The sequence below is a fragment of the Penicillium cataractarum genome, assembly GCF_028827025.1.
Source record: "Penicillium cataractarum strain IBT 29864 chromosome Unknown utg000002l, whole genome shotgun sequence".
Classification (NCBI taxonomy): domain Eukaryota; kingdom Fungi; phylum Ascomycota; class Eurotiomycetes; order Eurotiales; family Aspergillaceae; genus Penicillium; species Penicillium cataractarum.
In genome coordinates this window covers 1,094,828-1,114,862 of record NW_026622738.1, presented here as the reverse complement: position 1 = coordinate 1,114,862, position 20,035 = coordinate 1,094,828, and the positions used below count along the sequence as shown (strand labels likewise).

The 20,035-nt window shown below is 51.9% G+C and overlaps 9 protein-coding genes across 9 annotated transcripts; 3 read left to right on the top strand and 6 right to left on the bottom strand.

Moving 5' to 3' along the window:
- Positions 1 to 400: 400 nt before the first annotated feature.
- Positions 401 to 2,095, top strand: N7496_002463 (uncharacterized protein; the record flags this gene model as incomplete). The annotated part of the gene is made up of 4 exons (XM_056695394.1): positions 401 to 684; positions 758 to 873; positions 955 to 1,197; positions 1,257 to 2,095. The coding sequence occupies 4 exons, from the start codon at positions 401 to 403 to the stop codon at positions 2,093 to 2,095; spliced, it is 1,482 nt and encodes a 493-aa protein (XP_056557606.1).
- An 895-nt stretch (positions 2,096 to 2,990) lies between these two features.
- N7496_002462 (hexadecenal dehydrogenase) lies at positions 2,991 to 4,748 on the bottom strand (the record flags this gene model as incomplete). The annotated part of the gene is made up of 4 exons (XM_056695393.1): positions 2,991 to 3,358; positions 3,415 to 4,214; positions 4,302 to 4,532; positions 4,606 to 4,748. 4 exons carry the CDS (start codon positions 4,746 to 4,748, stop codon positions 2,991 to 2,993), a joined length of 1,542 nt encoding a protein of 513 aa, XP_056557605.1.
- Positions 4,749 to 5,604: 856 nt separating this feature from the next.
- Positions 5,605 to 7,427, bottom strand: N7496_002461 (isocitrate lyase 1; the record flags this gene model as incomplete). Its single annotated transcript, XM_056695392.1, has 4 exons — positions 5,605 to 5,965; positions 6,039 to 6,934; positions 7,000 to 7,155; positions 7,224 to 7,427. 4 exons carry the CDS (start codon positions 7,425 to 7,427, stop codon positions 5,605 to 5,607), a joined length of 1,617 nt encoding a protein of 538 aa, XP_056557604.1.
- Positions 7,428 to 7,775: 348 nt separating this feature from the next.
- N7496_002460 (uncharacterized protein) lies at positions 7,776 to 7,973 on the bottom strand (the record flags this gene model as incomplete). The annotated part of the gene is made up of 1 exon (XM_056695391.1): positions 7,776 to 7,973. The coding sequence occupies one exon, from the start codon at positions 7,971 to 7,973 to the stop codon at positions 7,776 to 7,778; it is 198 nt and encodes a 65-aa protein (XP_056557603.1).
- Positions 7,974 to 9,890: 1,917 nt separating this feature from the next.
- N7496_002459 (alpha,alpha-trehalase) lies at positions 9,891 to 12,347 on the bottom strand (the record flags this gene model as incomplete). The annotated part of the gene is made up of 5 exons (XM_056695390.1): positions 9,891 to 10,020; positions 10,089 to 11,830; positions 11,883 to 12,004; positions 12,073 to 12,145; positions 12,222 to 12,347. The coding sequence occupies 5 exons, from the start codon at positions 12,345 to 12,347 to the stop codon at positions 9,891 to 9,893; spliced, it is 2,193 nt and encodes a 730-aa protein (XP_056557602.1).
- An 840-nt stretch (positions 12,348 to 13,187) lies between these two features.
- Positions 13,188 to 14,175, bottom strand: N7496_002458 (short chain dehydrogenase/reductase family; the record flags this gene model as incomplete). The annotated part of the gene is made up of 4 exons (XM_056695389.1): positions 13,188 to 13,407; positions 13,482 to 13,785; positions 13,856 to 14,090; positions 14,146 to 14,175. 4 exons carry the CDS (start codon positions 14,173 to 14,175, stop codon positions 13,188 to 13,190), a joined length of 789 nt encoding a protein of 262 aa, XP_056557601.1.
- A 326-nt stretch (positions 14,176 to 14,501) lies between these two features.
- N7496_002457 (deubiquitinase OTU2) lies at positions 14,502 to 15,476 on the top strand (the record flags this gene model as incomplete). The annotated part of the gene is made up of 1 exon (XM_056695388.1): positions 14,502 to 15,476. The coding sequence occupies one exon, from the start codon at positions 14,502 to 14,504 to the stop codon at positions 15,474 to 15,476; it is 975 nt and encodes a 324-aa protein (XP_056557600.1).
- Positions 15,477 to 15,652: 176 nt separating this feature from the next.
- Positions 15,653 to 16,645, bottom strand: N7496_002456 (putative thiol methyltransferase; the record flags this gene model as incomplete). Its single annotated transcript, XM_056695387.1, has 2 exons — positions 15,653 to 16,012; positions 16,157 to 16,645. 2 exons carry the CDS (start codon positions 16,643 to 16,645, stop codon positions 15,653 to 15,655), a joined length of 849 nt encoding a protein of 282 aa, XP_056557599.1.
- A 1,497-nt stretch (positions 16,646 to 18,142) lies between these two features.
- On the top strand, positions 18,143 to 19,963 carry N7496_002455 (MFS transporter; the record flags this gene model as incomplete). Its single annotated transcript, XM_056695386.1, has 3 exons — positions 18,143 to 18,524; positions 18,588 to 19,597; positions 19,667 to 19,963. The coding sequence occupies 3 exons, from the start codon at positions 18,143 to 18,145 to the stop codon at positions 19,961 to 19,963; spliced, it is 1,689 nt and encodes a 562-aa protein (XP_056557598.1).
- Between the last annotated feature and the right edge of the window lie 72 nt (positions 19,964 to 20,035).

Genomic DNA, 20,035 nt, shown 5'->3' with positions numbered 1-20,035 from the left:
TTATCACGCCATTGCAAGTCCGCGACTGCGCCTGTCGTTCTATGGCTAGATTCTACTCGTGTTCCGCTTGCTTTCCAGGCCTCTGGACTCGGGATGGATCCGTGGGACGCGAATAGGTACCCTACCAGCTTCCCTGATAGGTACGGAACCTAGACTAGGAATCTCGTAGCATAGTGCAACTCGTTCGCTAAATAAAGGCAATTATGGCGCGAGTTAATCACGACCCTGTCATCCACGTGTAATTTTTTTTTCTATTTTTTTTTCTTTCTGATTACCGGGGTCGGCTTGCTTTAAATGCTGCAGGGTCTGTAGATCGAGAACTTTGCTGGTTTCTTCTTTCTACCTTTTACTCTTCTGCGCGCCTGACTATCTTGCCCTCTCCGTCCCTCCCTCATTCATCATGTCTAAGATCAAAGAGATCGACGAGAAACAACAGCCAGGCGATGTGTCAGGCACAGAGGTTGACGAGACAAGCTCGCTCGACACGATCACAGCTCTCGTGGCTGAAGGTACGGCGACGCCTCTCCGAAACAGACTGATTTTGGGTCTTTTCGATTCTAACGGTGCTTATCTAGATCACGAACATGAAATCAAGCTGCGAACCATGTCATGGCAGAAAACCGCCGTTCTGTTGGCCGGCGACCAGGTCTGCCTGGCTATCATGGCGCAATCCTGGTCTCTATCGTGAGTTAATGCATCCTATGCAATTCTCAATGAGGACAAGGTCCTTTAGACTAACGTTTGATTGCGCGTACAGAGTCCTCGGATGGGTTCCCGGTATAATTACCATGGTCCTCGCCGGTGTTTTGTTCTGGATTACTTCTATCACCATGCACAAGTATATCATGAAGCACCCGCAAATCAAGGATATCTGTGAGTGAAGATCAATCGCCGAGGGCAAGATTAACAGCCTCCGTGAGCGTGAGCTCATACTAATCGATGCTTGATACTCAGGTGATTTCGGATACTACGTGTTCGGGCAAAGCAAGGGAGCCTACGTCTTCTCGGCCTTCATGCTTCTCGCCAACAATATTCTGCTGATCGGATTCCACGTTCTCACCGGAGCCAAGGTCTTGAATACTCTATCGGGCCACACGCTATGCACAGCTGTCTTCTCCGTCATTGCGACTATCATGGGCATTATCATGTCCGCACCACGGACTCTACACCATGTTAGCTTCATGTCAATGTTTTCCTGTCAGTACCGGCCGTTCCTTGTGATAAATGTTGTATTTCTGCTAACACCAGCGCTAAAGCTGCATGCATGGGAATCGCCATTCTTCTCTTCCTCATCTTTGCCGGAATTGAAAAAGCCCCGTTGTACGGGTACAACGGCGACTATCCCACCGATGGGCCCGTTAAGACCTACGCCTTCCCACTACCCGGCACGACCTGGGTCAACTGCATGAATGCCGTGCTGAACATCACCTTCCTATGGGTCCCACAAATCCTCTTTCCAACCTTCATCGCTGAAATGGAACGCCCGCAGGACTTCCCCAAGGCCCTCGCCGTTCTCGCAGGTATCTCGGCCATCCTATTCATCGTACCCCCGGCGATTGGCTTCAGGTATTTGGGACAGTACTCCACGGCGCCTGCTTTTGGCAGTCTCGGTGTGACCGCATATAAGAAGGCTTCATTCGGCTTTGTCATCGTGCCTACGCTCATCATCGGCGTGATATACGCCAATGTCACAGCCAAATTCATATATAGCCAAGTCCTGGGTAAATCCAGACATGCTCACAGCAACACCGTTATCGGATGGGGCGTTTGGGGTCTGATTATGATTGGTATCTGGTTGATTGCCTTCATCTTCTCCGAGGTTGTCCCCAGCATGGGTGATTTCCTCTCCCTGCTCAGCGCAGCTTTCGATTCGTTCTTTGGATTCATTTTCTTCGCTGTCGCTTATTGGCAGCTTAACCGGGGACAATTGTTCGCCGGTTTGACCAGAACGACTATGACGCTTGTTAATGTCTTTATTATGATCGTTGGACTTTTTATCCTTGGACCGGGCCTGTATGCCGCGGTGGAGGCTATCATTGCCGATTACTCAGGGGCTACGACGCCTGCGTTTACATGTGCTAATATGGCTATTTAAAGAGCCACGGGAAATAATGATGAATTGACGAGGGAATGAAGAGTTAGAGTTGATAGCTCAATAGTTCTTGTTAAAACTATGCTGAAGCATAGCTACACATAGGAGAGATCAAAATAGTAACACGCTACAGTGACACTGCATTTCAATTGCAGTTCACATGACCCCCCGTCTGGACAATTTGCTACATATAAATAATTACACAAAAATGAGAAACCCCATCCAAAAGCTAAAAGTCCAACCTAAATGGGTCTCCAAATTCACCCATTGGTCGGATTCTCTCCACACGGAGATCACAATTTCGACGATCGCTTTTCGAGGACTTGAAGGACGAAGTAGGCAACTACCGAGCACGTTAGACAGATTTCCGTTTTTTTCGCAAGAAGGCCCCCTTTTGGAATGGAGTGGTACAGCGCGTGCGGAAACCAGACAGGACAGACAGGATGAGAAGAGGTAGATTCAATTAAGATTAAGACACTTAAGGGTACGCGGTTTTGCCTCTAGGTATCAAGTTTTGGGGGGAGGGGATTTGGGGGAGAACGAAAGGGATGAGGAGAAAGGGTGTGTGGGTGGGAGGAATGTGAATTGGCTGTAGAGCCAGAGAAAGGTAGAGCACAAAATCAACGTTTCAAGAGGGGTATACGGGGGTATCAAATAGCCTCAGATGGCTGATTAGGGCATTGACATGTTGACATGGGGACACGCCGTAGTATGAGCCCAAATCACTAGATGTCGTCTCCATCCGTCGTGAAAAGGCAGAATCGAGCGAGATATAAAAAGACATAGGAAAAGATGTCGAATGACATGATCAAAAAAAGCAAAAGGGGATATAGATCGTGTAGATCGTGAAACCAAGATCGGGGCCAGAAAAAAAGCAAAAAGAGGAAAAGATGGGTATCTACTCACTGGCAGCAACAACAGCAGCACGGCCAGCTCCGGCCTTCGCACTCCCGCCACCCAGAGTCAAGATGAAGCGCAGCCAGCCGAGCGTCACCTTTTGACCGTTACGGTCAAAGTCGGGTACCAGGGTGTTGGCAGCCTTGAACTTGCTCAGCTTACCAGCGTAGGGAGGGTAGCGGATAGCGAGGATAGACTCGAGCCAGCTGGGGGTGCTGGTGATGGGGCGGCGGTGCACCCAGACATCGAAGCTGGAGCGGCCGCGGTAGGCACCGTAGCCACTCTCGCCGACACCACCGAAGGGCAGGGTGGGGATGTGGAGGGCGGCATCGTTGCAAGAGACACCACCAGAGCGGGTGGAGGCGATGACTAGAGAAATGGTTAGATTTAGGATTGTTGGAGAGTCTGTGCGAGATGGTTCTTACTCTTGGCAACTTCAGCCTTGGAACCGAACGGATACAAGCCCAAGGGGGTGCTCTGAACGCCGTTGGCGAGGTTGATAGCCTCGTCCATGTTCTCGACGGGCAGAATAGGAATGAAAGGACCGAAACTCTCCTGTGAGCACAATGAGTCCTCAACGGAGTCGACCTGAATAACGGTGGGCTCGATGAAGAGCTCCTTCTCGTCCATGGTACCACCAAGCAGGATCTTGCCCTTGGTGTTATCGAGCATAGACTTGAGGCGCTGGAAGTGAGTCTCATTGATAATACGCGAGTAATCGGGCGATTCCTTTGCACCCTTAGGGTAGAACTCGTCATAGGCCTTCTTAAACTCCTCCACGACGCGGGGCACAATTTCCTTATCAACGAGCAGGTAGTTTTGCGATGTGCAAACTTGGCCAGCGTTCAGGGTCTTGCCCCAAAGCATGCGGCGCGCAACCAGGCGCGGGTCGGCATTCTTGGTGATAATGGCCGGGTTGATACCGCCCAGCTCGAGGACGACAGGGGTCAAGTGAGGGGCCGCGGCCTTGGCGATGATACGACCAACGTTGGCACCACCAGTGAAGAAGATCTTATCCCAGCGCTCAGCCAAAAGAGCTTGTGTCTCGGGGACACCACCTTGAACAATGGAGTAGCAGGATGGGTCGAGGGAAGCCTCGCAGATCTTTTGCATGACGGCAGCGCTGCGGGGAGCGTTCTCGGAGGGCTTGATGACGACGGTGTTACCGGCGGCGATGGCACCGATGACGGGGCCCATAGTGAGCTGGAAGGGGAAGTTGAAGGCACTATATCGAGTCGGAGAAAAGTAAGCAAATGATCAACCTGCTGTGGTGCCACCGGGGTCTTCGTCCGGGGGAAATAAGATCACCTACCCAATGACCAAGACGCAGCCGAGAGGATCCTTGCGGATCTTGGGGCTCATGAACTTGAAGGTCAGCTCAATATCGGGAGCCTTCTCATCCTTCACCCACTTGTGCAGGTTGCGCGAGGTGAAGACGATATCATTGAGCAGCCAACCGCTCTCGGCGTACTCGGCCTCGAAACGCGGCTTGTTCAGGTCCTGGGCGCAAGCCTCGACGATCTCCTCCTCGTGGTCCTTGATGCTGCAGAAAACGTCAACCCATCAACTTTCAACCAAGACAGGGGTATATTTATCGTTTCTGCGAAGGTACTCACGCCCAGTAGAGTTTGCGAAGCTGAACGAGACGGAACTCGACATCGCGGGTCCTGTTCTCCAAGAAGGACTTGCGAACGGTAGAGATGCGCTCGGGAATGGCCTCGAGCGAGGTAAATTGCAAGTCAGGAAGCTGGACACCCATATTGACTTCGATAGAGATAGAAAAAAGAATTTAAGGGGGTAAATGGAGTCCAGGCGGGAAAGAAGCTCTAGGGCGGAGGGGCTTCTTAAGAGGGAGAGTTCTCCGCATGGCACATGCACTCCGCTCGGCTTATTTGCTTATGCAGACTGTCGATCTCCGACTCCTTTTTTTTTTAGTCTGCAATTTACTTGCTCCACGGCTGGATGGTATGATGCTTGCTCAAGCTCAAGGTTAACCTTTGCAGATAAACTGATTGATTCAGGCTATTCTATCTCACGTTCTACACTGCTTTTCTTTGTTGTTACAGCTCTCACGACCACCCCTCGCCCAGCCCGACCGTTGTTAAACTCCACAGGGTCCTTCAACCGCGGCTTCACACGGCCCCGCTGGGATTGGCGCCCGCCCGTGTGGCGTCTCTGATTGGACGTGGCTCAATAACTAAACGAAACGATGAGTTGATCTTCCCGACGAGTTCGCAAGGGCAACACCAAATTCCGAACCTTATACCCCGTACGAAGAGCGTCGGGGTAACTAACTCTCCGTGAGAAGTGGCAGGTGACTAGATTGATTGAATTTCTCTACGTTATCTACAGTATGGCGCACCCAAGACGTTTGCTCAAAATAACTGATGCATGAAATTTTCAAACTATGCAAAAAATGACACTCGGCTCGTCTCCAAGGGTATGCCGATGGGGAATCAGGTCAAGTCGAGACTATATCAAACATGACAGAAATATGGGAAGGAAAAGAGAACAAAGAAAAAAAAGGTTAAACGAAAACGCCGCAATGAATCCCAACAGATATACAACTGCGCTTCATCACTTTACTAAACGATTATGACGGAGCACAACTCTGCTCAGTTCTTGAACTGGTCCTCGGTCACACCCTTGCCCATAGCAGCAGTGCTGCTCACACCACCAGAGACCATCTTAAGCAGGTTGTCGACGTAGTTGGCACCACTCCACTTCTGGTGAGTGACGACGTCGACACCTTGCTCCATCTCGGGCTCCTGGACCAGCTCGCCGTAGGCACGCATGCCGTTCTGGGCATAGGCCTTGGCGAACTGGTGCGAGATGAGCGCGGTCGTGTGCAGACCGGCCAGGGTGATGAACTGCCAGCAGTAACCCAGCTGACCCAGGCGCTTGATGTAGGTCTCCTGCTCGTCGCGGGGCATGGCCTTCTTCCAGTTGAACGAGGGGGAGAGGTTGTAGGAGAGCCTGGAGGGAGAAGAGATATGTTAGTACAATGACAGATTGAAAAAAATCAGTTGAGACGAAAGGGATGACTCACTTCTGCTCGGGCCAGACGGCGTGAACACCATCAGCAAACTCCTTGGCCTGCTTGTAGTCGGGCAGCTTGCTCTCCATCCAGATCAGATCGGCGAAGGGAGCATAGGCGATGGCACGGTTCACGGCGCACTGAGTGCCACCCTGGTAGCGGTAGTAACCCTCACGGGTACGGGGAGCATCCCAGTTCCAGTAAATGTCAACACCGGTGATACCCTTGGCGATGGCGCGGGCCTCGTTGTTGCCCTTGCCCTTGGCAGCCTTGAGGTACTTCTCAATCAGACCCTTCTTATCGGAGTGGGAGCCAGCATTGATGGTGTTAATGACGGCGTCGTTGAACAGCTTGAGACCAGCCTGGGCAGTCCACTGGTCCTCAATGGCCTGCAGCTCGGGCCCGTTCTTGCCGGCCTGTTCGGCAGCAACCATCAGGTCGTTCAAGGGCTGGAGGTTAGGGTTGGTAGAGCCGACGATGAAGGCATGGTCACGGTGGTCAATGGAGGAGGTGATAAGCGTGGCGGCCTCGGAATCGGTACGGGCAATGGCGAGGAGATCGGTGCCCATGATATCGGCCTGGGCACGGATGGCAACCAGGCGGTTGATGTGCTCGCTGATGGGGACCAGGACCTTGCCAGCCATGTGGCCGCACTTCTTGGTACCGGGAGCCTGGTCCTCGATGTGAATACCAGCTGCACCACGCTCGACGAACAGCTTGGTGAGCTTCATGACGGCAGTCAGACCACCGTGACCAGTGTCGGCATCGGCAATGATGGGACGGAGGTAGTCGACATTGGCGACCTTGGAGCGCTGGTCCTTGGGGGTAGTGATGCGCTCCTCGCGCTGTTTCCTGTCGTGGAAGAGCTGGGCCATGAACAGCTGGTTAACCTTGCGGGGGACAGTGTCCTGTCGAATTGATTGTTAGTTTTCATTCTTCTTGACCTCGGCATTTCTAGCTCGGCTGCACCTACCATAGGGTAATCCGCAAGATCGGGAGAGGGCTCGTCAGTGGACGAGGCCGTGGAAGAGCTCTGCCAGCCGGAAACGTAGATGGTATCCAGGAACTTGCACATCTGGGTGATCATTGTGGGCTCAAGGCAGCCATAGGTGTAGCTAGCCTCCTTGTTCTATTCACGGTGAACTCGGTGTTAGCAGATGTTCTCGTTATTCGCAATTGCCGCAATTCGTCTCATACCTGCCAGTTGTTCTCCAAGATACCCCACAGCTTCTTTGCCTGAACACCGGAGGGGTAATTGATAGTCAGATTGCCGCGCTTGGCAACAATCTGCTCGGCAGTGAAGGGACGCTTGGTGAAGCGCCACCGAGAGTCCTTCCACCAGTTCTTGACAGCCTGGACATCCTCCGCATACTTGCGGTCCTCATCCTCGTGTAGACCCATGGTGTAATTCTAGAGAGAGGGGTATATAGTATACAGCAAAGGGGGGGGAGGGGCGACGATGAACCCGAAAAGGTGAATATAGTATTATAGTCGAGCAGCGATGTATAGGCAATGCGACAAGAATGTCTACAAAGCAAGAGAGAAAAATATGCGACGAGGAGGGGAGATTGTCGCTAGAAAAAGAAACACACGAGTTCAAAGAACAAGAATGGAAAAAAAAGAGCTCAATCACAAGCCAGAAGGGAAACCCGGGGTACTTATTTACTTTACGAATGCGTCACCAGGAGGTCAATCAGGTCGGTAAACACTCGGCTCACCGGGTGGACAATAGACGAAAGCCTGGAATGCCTAGGCAATCCCGTTCAAGAGGGCAGTCAGCTTTTGCAAATGCCCAGTAGAATCCCAGGATTCACGGGCGTCGCTCCGAAACGCGGAAGGCGGGTGCGGTGGTTCGGAAGAGAGGATCCAGACTCTGGAGATCCTCGGTCTAATGGACCAGCTGCGCTCGGCGCTCTGGAGAGCATCCGCAACACTACCCGCCACCATGTTGGATTTCGCGGGGGGTTTTCCACTATGAGTCACATTTTGAGAGTGTAATTTGAATCGGTATCTCTATAGTATACTGGTGGAATTCACTTCCTACTCCTTTAAACCCCTGATATCCAATTTGTAGGCGTCTGGAAGGACGTGAAGAACTCGGGATGGCGAACAAGTAAATGACGTCGTTGGACACATGCGAGACATACGTGACAATACATCGCAACTTTCACGTGCGGTTTGCTGTCCGAGTTTCATGATAAGAGCCTGATTAAACTAGCATGGGATATGACTTAATAGACACATTGCCTGTCGTGTGATCAATTTCATCGGACCTCCGATCGGTCTACCTCCTTTTTTTGTTCTAGAAGTCTTACTGGGATCGGTATAAAAGTCCAGGATGTCAAGATGTCGAAACCCAGTCTCTGCCTGAGTCATCGATACGGTACTGTTATGCCCCGGTATTCGCTGGCATCTCCACTGACCGAGCATCTGTGTGAGTTTGAGTATCTTCGGTCCAGACAGCCTACGAAGACGAATTCTAATCTCTTCTAAACAATTATGAAGAGCAGGATCTTAATCCACATTGGCCATACCTCTCATCTCTTTCTAATATACCCTACAACCACTAAATCTCATTTCAAAAACAGATCGCTGGTTTCTCTACACATATCTTCTAGACTTCTGTTGCTCATCTCGGCCCAATTTTTCGACTATATTTCCCTCACGAGGCCTAAAATCGCACGAACTTAAACCGGAACAGCAAACACCGCCACACCACAATTCCAATATACCAAACCGATACACTTTCTAGCAGATCCACCTGGTGATCCCCGAAATGACTCAAAACTAAGCCCTCTTCGTTGGACCTCGGCTCATTTCATGCTGACTACGCAATTACAGGGCCTGACAGGGGTGTTATGGATAGCGGGTGATATTCCATCATTAGTCGTACTGTACTCCTGAGGTTTCCAATTGACAGATCGGTATTAGTACACTCATCCACCCCTCAAGTTCCGCCCTCGGCGATTCCCATAGGACCTCGACGCCGAGATACCTTAAGGTTATTTGTACATCAACGATGGAGTATATAAAAAGGAACGATGGACGCACCCACATCTACAGACTACTCTGATTGATTTATACAATTATAAACATCGCATCAATAACTTCTAAAATAAGATATCGAAAACAGATAATCACCGTTACACCGCTGTATCACCAGATACATAATACCGCCGACGAGAATTAACCTCGGGAAATCCAGGGTGCCCTGACGCTTTGCCCCTCCCGTAGAATTGTCGAACCTGAGGGACCTAAGTTTGCAGATACTCTGTACAGACAAACCATAGGCCACTAAATTAACTCGCTGCATTTCTCATGCGGGGAGCCCGATGCTAGCGTCTACAATTCGGGATCCCTAACACCTGTAGTTCGGAGGTTGACCGGGTTAGGTACCTTGCCGAAAGGGAGCCGGGTTATTTTCGCTGGTGCCGACTCCAGGCGTCAAGCTTGACCTTGACTAATTCTTACTGGATGTGAATTGCGGGGTTTACGTATGATGATGACCTATTCGGGAAGTGAGTGAGGCTTTTTTAAGAGGGGGTTTTTGGTTTTCGTTGATGGAAGTGAAATTGCATTGCGTCAGAGATAAACATGGAGTAATCAAGTAGTGATTCGATTGCATCGCAGTTGCAAATCACTCTGTACATCGTTCTTCCATGTCAGAGTAGACATTGCCAAGACGATGGCACTTGGCTTTATCTGACATGACACCTCGCCTTGCACCAATAAAAGACATAACCAAGCCTCTCCAAAATGTCCATCCAATACTCACTTTCTAAATGCATGCTTTTTCCAATTCTGTTCAACGACTACCAAAATCGTCATCTCCGGAGATAGACGTAGTCTCCAACCATGGCCGAATTAAAACGCATCCGACGCATCAACGGCCTTCTTGTACGTCTCGTATGGAGTGATAGCACCCAAAGAGCGTCTCATGTGCGCATTGAGAATCTCCAAGCCATACACGTAGCTAGCATTAACCCAGCCGAATCTATGAACAACGAGGATAAGCACAAATTCTAGAAAAGGGTGAGAAAGCAAGAGCCGAGCAAAACTTACCCTTCACGTGGCGCCCCCTTGAAATCGGTTCCCTGATTGCCGTACTCGGCATCCACTCGGTGCGGATCAATCGGGCGGGTCACATCATACTTCTCCACGACTACACCGTTGAAATCGACAAATGCCTTGGTGATCATGTACAGCCACTTGTATGCCAACCGCTCAGCTTCCTCCTGGTAACCATACCGCAGGAAGCCTGTCCACGCGAGCATCTGCTGCGGCGCCCAGCCGTAAGGGAAGTCCCACTGCCGATTCGGGCGCTCCAAGCCCACCGGGCCACGCGACTCTTCCGTACCAGAGACCAGACCGCCATAAGCTTCGAGCCGAGGCAGAGCCTTGGCCACCATCGTGGCGGCTTGTGCGGGCGTCGCCAGTCCAGCCCACAAAGCCCAGAAGGTAGTCGCGGTTTCATAGTCGGTGCGTTGCTGCTTGACGGTGTCATAGTCGAAGAACATGCCCTTGTCGGCGTCCCAAAGGAGTTGGTCCATGCGCTGCTTGCGCCTGCGAGCACGGCGGTCCCAGGTCGATGAAGACTCGGTCGTGGTGTCTCTGGTCGTGGGGGTACGGAATTCAACTGGGATTTCGAGCTTGTCGTTGAAGTGAATGCGAATAATGCGTGCAATATCAACTTCGTATTTGTACAGCAGGGAGTTGAGGTCGACAGTCGCCAGGTTGGCACATACCCGCTCCAGACGGTAACTGGTATCGTGACCAGATTCGCGGACCGCACGATCATGCAGGAAGTACTCATCGAGTTCGGGCTCGAATACAGCGCGTGAGTTGTACGCCTCGACAAATTCCTCGAAGCCCATGCCGTGTTTCTCAGCGTACGGCTTGAGGAGATGAATGAAGTGAGTCGGCTCTGTCTCTGGCGGCACACCCCAACCCTCGGGGCGATATCGTGAGAGACCGGTTACGGGGTCAAGTCGTGGCTCGGCAGCCCAGACACTGTAATACTCCTTGATGGCGGCAAGGACCGCGTTCCGCAAGAACTCCCTCGAATCAGGCTCGTTCTTAATGCGCTCGTAGACCCGCAGAGCCATATCGGTCAGGAATGGGGGCTGCGAGCGGGTGAGATAGTAGGAACGATTGGCGTTCAGAATCTTGCCGTAGTGCTTGATTTCGAAGCAGAAGTTGATTACCATACCCTTGGCAAGATCAACGCGGTCGCTCACGAGGAGACCCAGGGACTCCATGTAGCTGTCCCATCCGTAGAGCTCGTTGAAACGACCTCCTGGCACCACAAACGGAACACCAGTGTATTCGTCCTCCCCTGTCTTATCGTTGTGCTGCTTCGTCATTGCCAACGCCAACAATCCAGGCTTCTGCTTGAGCTTCATGACATAGTCAGGGGTGATATCGGCATCAAGCATTACCACGTCGAGTCGTAGCTCTGGGTGTTTCTCGGCGATCTTGGAGTAGTATTCGAATTGTTCCGGGGCACCAGGTGGGATATAGATACGGGGTCGCGGGTCATCAGTCCAGTCCTTGGGGTCCTTGCCCGCCACCTCAATGTTGGAGCCATCGATACGTCGAGTCAGGGCCTTCCAGAATGAGTTCTTAACGAGTCGCGAGAGTCGGGCAACGGGGTTCTCGCTCAAACGGGCCTCGTCAAGAACAACGTGCTTGCGACCGTAGTCTTTGGCAATAGTAAGCTCCTGGAGGAGGTTGGAAAGCATATAGGTACCGCGAACGTCGACACGGTTGTATCCTGAGGATCCTGCAGTTCCGACAGAGAGTACCTAACCTAGTCAGCAGCCAATACGGATCACTGGTGGTCGGCGAGCAGCGCACCTTGGGTCCAACATCTTCGATCGTGATCTGCATATTCTTATCGGTATCCTCCTGCTTCAGAAGCGCATCCAGCGTCTCATCCACATTGATAAGGAACTTGCGAGGCTGTCCGGAGGCCTCATCTGGTCGGCGCTGTCAGTTAGCTACCTCGCCATGCCGATTGAACAAGCAATGAGTGTGATATACATACCGTGACTTCCCCGTCTCGATGGTAAAGTACCCAAAAACTCAGAAATCTCTCCGCGGCTGTAGTCCTTCACGCTCTAGAAGCACGTAGAATAAATATGAGCAGGGGTCGTCGATCCGCGGGGTCGCCGCACAGGCGTTGTGGCTGCTTACCGTCGAGAACGCGCGCCGGCGATCTCTGATCCTTGCAAGGGAATCTTCATCGCCGTAGTAGACATCAGGGTGCGAAAAGGGATCAATGGATGGAACCCGCTGGTGGCTCCCATTTGACGAGGTCATGGTATGTCGCGGGGGACGGATGGGAGAGGAGGGGATTGGGGGTACAATCTAGACTCCGGGGTCGTGCGTAACGCAAGGCGGGCTTGTGATGTGTACACCGACTTTTCAGGGGATCGGCCGGCGTGTCGTCAAAGTAGCAGCAATTGTCGGAATGTTGGAGGAAGAAGCAATAGTAGTAGCGATGCGAGTGATGCGATCTATGGAAAAGGGAACGAGGAAGGCCGTTTTGTGTGGGCTGGACTCCGAGTGGCCGACCAGCTGAAGGTATCGGTCGAGAGATAAGGGGGAAAACTTTGTTTCGTACAATGAGACGGACGGTGTTGGACAAATCGGCAAACCGTGTGGATGTATCGCAATGTTGTAGAGGTGTTTTTGAAGGATAAATCGAATAAGAAACGGGTGTTGGTGGGATGGATGTTCTTGATTACAGCAATGATCTCATACGAGCGATGATGATGTCGCCGCTCCACTCCGCGTTGCCTCCGATAAGACGATGATAACACTAACAGTGGGACACACTTCTCGGTTGGCCGCGATAAACGAAAACTTCCGCCAGATGCGCTGCTTATATTTTCTTTTTAATGTCTCCAAAGTTCAGGCTGGATCAATTAGGCCTAGTCCCAAAGCAGGAAACAAAGGTGCTTTTGACCGAGGGACTACTGCCAGCCTTCGGCTGGTATGTCAAAGATCTCGGCAGCTCCATCGACTACGGAGTATACGGAAGACTCGGGGTCCGAACAATAGCAGCTTTTTATAAAAGTGGCTTCCTGCTCTATACAATTCAATATCTACAGCAATGAAATATCTGACAGAAATTATTTGCACATAGCTGGACTCCATCTAGATCTTAGCAGAAATGGAACTACCGCCATCGACCGAAATGGTGGCACCGTTAATATAGGCACCTGCCCGGCTGCTCAGGAACAAGCAAGTACCGGCAACGTCCTGGGGAGTACCGATACGGCCCAGAGGAACACCAGCCTTGATGGCATCGCCGAAGGACTTCAGGGTGGCAGCCATCATCTTGCTCTCGAAGGGACCGCATGCCAGAGTGTTGGAGCTATGAACGATGTATCGTGTCAGTCTTCGTGGGAAATATATTTCACCCCAAGAAAAGATAGAGGTAGTTCTTACGTGATGTTTCGTCTGCCAAGGTGGTTGGCCAGCACTCGGCTAAGGTGGTGCAGACCGGCCTTGCTAGAGCTGTAGGCAAAGGTCTCGAGCGAGGGAACCCGGAGACCGTCAATGCTGCCAATATTGATAATGCGTGCCGGGTCGTTCTCGGAAGATGCCTTCTCCAGGAGTGGAGTAACGAGCTGGGTAAGATCGAAGACGCGGTGCAGGTTGAGCGTGAGGACGCGAGTGAATGCCTCGGAGGGATACTTGTCGTAGGGGGCGCCCCAGTTCGAGCCCGAGTTGTTGACCAGGACGTGGAGCTCTACAATTTGAAGAAATATGTTAGTAAAATCTTCCTCCATCTCAATTATAAAATGATGGGTATGACTGACTGCCTTCGCGCTTGCCCAGCTCCTCGGCCAGCTTCTTCACATCCTCATACTTGTAGAAATCGGCGGGAATAGCGTGAGCCTTGCCCTTGCCAAGCGCATTGAGCTCCTTGACAGCCTGGTCGCAGGCCTTCGCATCTCGCGACGAGATATAGACCGTAGCACCGTTCGTCACATATCCCTCGGAGATCATGCGACCAATACCCTTGGCGCCGCCGGTGACCAGCACCACTTTGCCCTGAAGTACTCGTTAGCAAGCGGATAGCGGGAATTATAGTATGAAGTTCGCGCACCTTGACGTTGAAAAGACTTTCGGAATCCATGACTGCAATTCTGAGGTTCAAGTGATGTGTCCAGAATCCAGGCGAGGGTCCATACTTTATTCTTCCCCTCGTAGCTCCTCCCTGATTACACTACATACCCGAAGACCGACAGGGTGAGCCTCGGCTCATCGGAGCTAAGGTTTCTCCGAGGAATGATACGCTAATCCTCATTCGGCCGGAACTTAGGGCAGCTCCGTCAGGGTTTCGCGGGGTCTGAATTTCCTGGGCTGATTGCTTCAGTGGTTGTTTACGTTTCCATCGGATATTGCATTAACATTTTTGGAGTCTTTCATTATTAGATTGTCTGTTTTTATCCTCTCTTCACCATGGATGAGCTTTTGGCCAAGCACCGCAAAGAACAAAAAGACCTGCAAGGGCGCATCACTCAGAAGAAAAAGTCCGCCACCAAGAAGACCCGCAAAGGTGTCAATGATGATTGCGAGCGGATGCAGCGCGAGCTCACCGAGAAACAACAGGCGGAGATTGCAGAGTTGAACGGAGAGTCTACAGAATCAGTCGAGGATGCTCTCGAAGACCTCAGCCTCGAAGATGGGACGCCAGCAGATGGCGAATTGAACGAAGACAAGACTACGTCGACACCCCAAGCTCCCGAAAATAACCAAACTGTTCCCCCTGAAGAGCCTACCACGAGAAACAAGAAGCCCAACCGTCAAAAAGCCCGTCTCGCCCGTCGTGCAGCCGAACAAGCCGCTCAGTCTGCAGCGGCGGCTGAAGAGGCCGCCAACCAAACAAATTACAGAGGCAACGAGCAAGAAGTTATGGACGCGGTCTTTAAGAAACTTGGTCTGAGGGAAGTGGAAGTGACCCCCGATGGACACTGTCTCTACTCCGCCGTGGCCAAGCAACTGGACGAGTCCGGAGTCGGTCTGCGACCAGACCCAAGCCGAATTGTGCTTTCATCGTCAACCCAAACACGCATCGATACCGTCGCATCACCACAACACGACGGATACCGTGCCGTCCGTGCCGTAGCGGCAGACTTTATCGCGGAACACAAGGAGGACTTTGAAGCGTTCATGGAAGAGCCGCTGGAAGTCTACACTCGGAAGATTAAGCTCACTGCTGAGTGGGGTGGCCAGCTGGAGCTGCAGGCTATTTCCCGGGCCTACGGAGTGGATATCAACGTGGTACAGAAGGATGGGCGATTGGAGAAGATTGAGTGTGGCGATATGGACAGCTTCGATGAGGAGGAGCAACGCAAGCGCGTGGTCTGGCTGGCATACTACCGACACACCTACGGATTGGGCGAGCACTACAACGCTCTCTTCAAGAAAGACTGAGCATACCATCGCGGAATTTCCTTAAAAAGCAGCCCTTTGCATGCCGGGCTTTTCTTTCGACTGCTATTTTAGCGTCTGGGGCTGACTTCTTAATATTTCTGGGCCAGTCTCCAAAATCCATCAATATTTCCCTTTCATCCTCTTTCTCTTTTTGCGCCAAATGCAACGAGATGGATCTAGTCACGTCGACGCCAAATAGAGACTCTGTCATGAATCACCCCATTCTCGCCCTGACCGACGGTGTGTGTACGCTCAGGCTGCCAGTGCGCGACCCTCTCCAGGCCGGCCTTGCTGGGCTCTCGCAGCGGATCCGCATTGACGAGACCCTTGGCGTTGTAGGAGATCTTCTCGCCCGGGTGGCTCAGGTGCTCCACGTATGCCTCAGAAGGGGAGGCATAAGGAGGGCCGCCGGCCAGGGGATCCTTGTGACGGGGGAATTCCAGACAAATCAGGTTCCCTGCTGGCGAGGGGGCCAGGAGCTCCGTGTGTCGGAGGGCCCATTTAGGACGGAGGTCTGGAGTCAGAGCACAGAAGAACTAGATGATTGTTAGAATGGGAGCATAAAAGATCTAGAGCGTTTAGAAAATAGAACATTATAAATTCAAAGCCATTGAGGGTGGTCTCGATGAACAATGGATGTCCGAGTAAAGGGAGCAAAACAGGGAAGTGAGTATACGTACCGTATAATCATAAATAACATCGAATCCATTCCGAGGCACTCCAATCGTCTTCAACCAGGCATCATCAAAGAAATCACCCTGGACAAAAGTGACCTTCCCCTTTCCAACAGTCTGGTCTCGCACGCGATACCAGCTATGGTTCTCTTTTTCCTCCTTCTTGCACGCCTCAATAGCGGCGGCACTGTACTCCAGCCCATAGGCATCATACCCAAAGCTCGCCAGCAAGAGCACGTCCACACCTCGACCACAGCCGGGAACTAGAGCCTTGCGTCTATACGACTGGCCCTGCGCATCCTGGGCGAGAGGTCCGCCAATGGTGCCGGCACGCTGGACTAGAGCATCTTCCAGGGCGGGGTTGGGGAAGCCTCGGTCCCAGGGTAGATCGTCGCCTTTGTCCCAGAGGGAGGCCCAGCCGTCGACGTAGCTGTCGCCCTGGTATTTGGCCAGGTGGGCTTGAATGCCCTGAGTGCCACTGGTTGGAGTGGTCATGGTTGTGGTTGGGTTGGTGATGGAGTGCGGGGGAAAGTTGGAGGTCGATTTGTTTAGATACTCAAATCGGAGGTGGATTCCTTGGTGGTGGATCTTGGCTTGGCGAGTCTGGGCTCTGGAGTTTACTGATCCTGATTGTTGTTTTTTTTGGATGCGTAGTTCAGGATTATATAAAGATGAAGAAATTGATTTGACGATCCAAGGAGAAGGAAGAATGTTAAAGAAGTCGTCGTGTTTATCCCAACCTGTTGGAACCATTTAACGATTATTCAGCACCTCCTTGCAGAACCTGCGGTGAGAGTCAAGGTTGGACGTCATGACAATACGAGATCGAGAGTCTTGAGCAGCCCGCCAGTTCTTCTCTTTTTGAGAAATGCAAAGATGAGATGAAGATGGTCTTTTATTTGCATGGAAGTCGTCATCGTCCGTGCTGGAGCAGTCAAGGGTGGATTGGATCCCGGCTAAAAGAAGCCAAGCCGAGTCTATCAGGGCACCGAACGGAGTCAACAAGACATCTTCGACCTGATCGACATGCTTGTTCCGTATTGGCATGTTTCAGGCTATATCAACGATTCAGATCGAAAATGCCCCGATACCCTCATCCAAAACTGGCATATCACAGTGCTTGTCGGAGATTCCAACGCCCAGCGGGATCAACCGCCCCAGACGTTTGCCGACGGAAGACCGGCACAGCAGCACTGCACGATGACTGGCCCCCTCGCCCCACGAGAAAGCCCCGAGAGGCAAATCATTGGATCGCAGGTTTTTTTTTGACAAGCGACCCCTCTCTGGCATCGGATTATTATCCATGACGGGCCTGCTATAAACAAAAGATGGGGGAGCACTCGGGGATCATCGGTGGTCGTCGGCTTTCCGAATGCAGTGAAGACACGCCTGGTTGAATCTCGGCTGCAACAAGAGATTGCCAATTCTTTCAACAGCTCTCTAGGTGTGCAAATAGCTTCACAGTGTCGCCTCTTGTATCGAAGGCGTCCAGAGAAATTTGTCAGGTTGATCCTGCCCGTTCGATCTGGCTGCGTCAGTCCCCCGTGGCGACTGCTCGAGTCGACGAGTAGATCCCACTACAAAGTAGTCACGACCAAGAATCTCAGGTCCACGACTGCCTGTTTTGGCCGCTGTTAGGCTATCGCATGCCCATTATCTTCTGTTTGTGGTCCTGCAGTCCTTTGACGATCCTCGCGGTGCAACTCTTCTCCGCGCTGTCCATCATTGCCCATGAGATATCCCCATTATCTCTGATTCGATATTCATAGCTTTATGCGCCAGCCTTGGCAGAGAGATACGACCTTCTTGCTGCTGATCGCAGGCGTCTGTGTTTCATATCCTTCTTGATCTTCGGGGATAGTGATCTCCCGCTGTATGCTCTACGCCGACGGTCTCCGTTCCGGGCGTCATTGATCGGTTTGCGATTAAAGCCTGCCCATTTCCTTGACTTGCATCCAACGAGTCGCTGTTTCGGCGCTCTTTCATTTCAATATGCCTGCGGATATCGAGAAAGATGACGCCGTCATGTCGGCGAATTCACCATCCAGTCCCAGCAATGACCATTCTCTTGAAACGGCCGAGGGACCCCTCGACATGGACGACGGCCAGTCGCGATCCCATGCCTCGAGTATTGTGGCGCGAGATGAAGAAAAGAATATACCGGACACGACAATTCCACTGGCTCGACAATCTACCGAACTGGGCCCGGCCGTGAAAGTGCCTCGATTGAAACGCAGAGGACTGTTTGGACAGATGACTCTGGTGGCTGAGGTCGAAGATCCAAAAACCTACCCTCGGAGAATGAAATGGTTCATCACTTTTATCGTGGCGGTAGCTGGTGCTACAGCGCCGATGGGCTCGTCCGTTTTCTTTCGTAAGTGACGCCCCGTCATGACATCTGCAAATGCACCTAGGTCTGATCAGTTGTCATCATCAGCTTCGCTATCTCAGGTTACCCAGGAGTTACACACCACGACTACGATCACTAACCTATCGATCGCCTTGTATATGCTGAGCATGTCCATTTTTCCACTGTGGTGGTCCTCGTTTAGCGAACGGCTTGGACGACGGACTATCTATCTGGTTTCTTTCGTTCTCTTTGTGGTCTTCAATTGTCTTTGCGCCGTCTCGAGCTCCATCGCCATGCTCATCGTGATGCGAATGCTGAGTGGTGGTGCATCTGCCTCCGTCCAAGCGGTGGGTGCAGGAACCATTGCGGATCTGTGGGAGCCCCGCGAGCGAGGCCGTGCCATGGGTATCTTCTACCTGGGCCCTCTGTGTGGTCCCTTATTCGCGCCCATTGTCGGTGGTCTTCTGGCTGAACGATGGGGCTGGAGGAGTACCATGTGGTTTCTTGCGGCATATGGTGCGCTCACAGTCATCTTCATATTTTTCGCTCTACCAGAAACGCTCGTCGTGCGGAAACCCGTTCTTCCGGATGTACCAGAGAATGAGATGGCGCCCGTCAGTCGCCCGCTAAGTCGAGTCTCCTCGCGACAGGTGGTTGGAGTTACGACAAGATGGCTCAAGATGCTGAAGATCGTCTTCATTGATCCTTTGAAGATTGTCCTTTACCTGCAGTATATTCCCGTGTTGCTCAGTGTCTACTATGCCAGTATTGCCTTCGGCTCGTTGTACGTGCTGAATGTCAGTGTCGAGGACTCCTTCGGCAAGCCACCGTACAATTTCAGCACGATCATTATTGGCTTGCTTTATATCCCGAACTCGGTGGGTTACGTGGTGGCGAGTCTATTCGGCGGTCGATGGATGGACAGTATTATGCAGCGTGAAGCGAAAAAGGCAAACCGGTATGACGAGAAGGGCAGGCCAATCTATCGACCCGAGGATCGAATGCGTGAGAATGCTTGGTTGGGAGCTTTCCTCTACCCAGCAGCTCTCATCTGGTATGGTTGGTCTGTGGATAAGGGGGTGTTCTGGGTGGTTCCGGTATGTTAACACAGCTCGCAGGAGATTGGAGGTGATGCGCAATTGCTAACCAGATTGTCGTCTCACTAGATGATCGCAAACTTCTTCTTCGGCATAGGCTCAATGCTCATCTTCAGCATGGTAACCACCATGTTGACCGAGTTCATGCCCAAGAAATCATCGGAAGGCGTTGCCCTCAACAATTTCATGCGAAACATCTTCTCTTGCGTCGGCTCCCTTGTCACGGCGCCCATTATCAATGGCATCGGCAATGGATGGCTCTTCACCATCCTTGGACTGGTCAGCTTTGCAAGCAGCTCGGTCATATTCTTAATGAGGGTATTTGGTCCTCGCTGGAGAAAAACCATGGATGAGCGAATGCGGTAACGGTGCACTTGAACTTTGACTTTGCATTTTACATTAGGCGTTTTTGCACGTCCTTCTCCTTGTCATATGCCA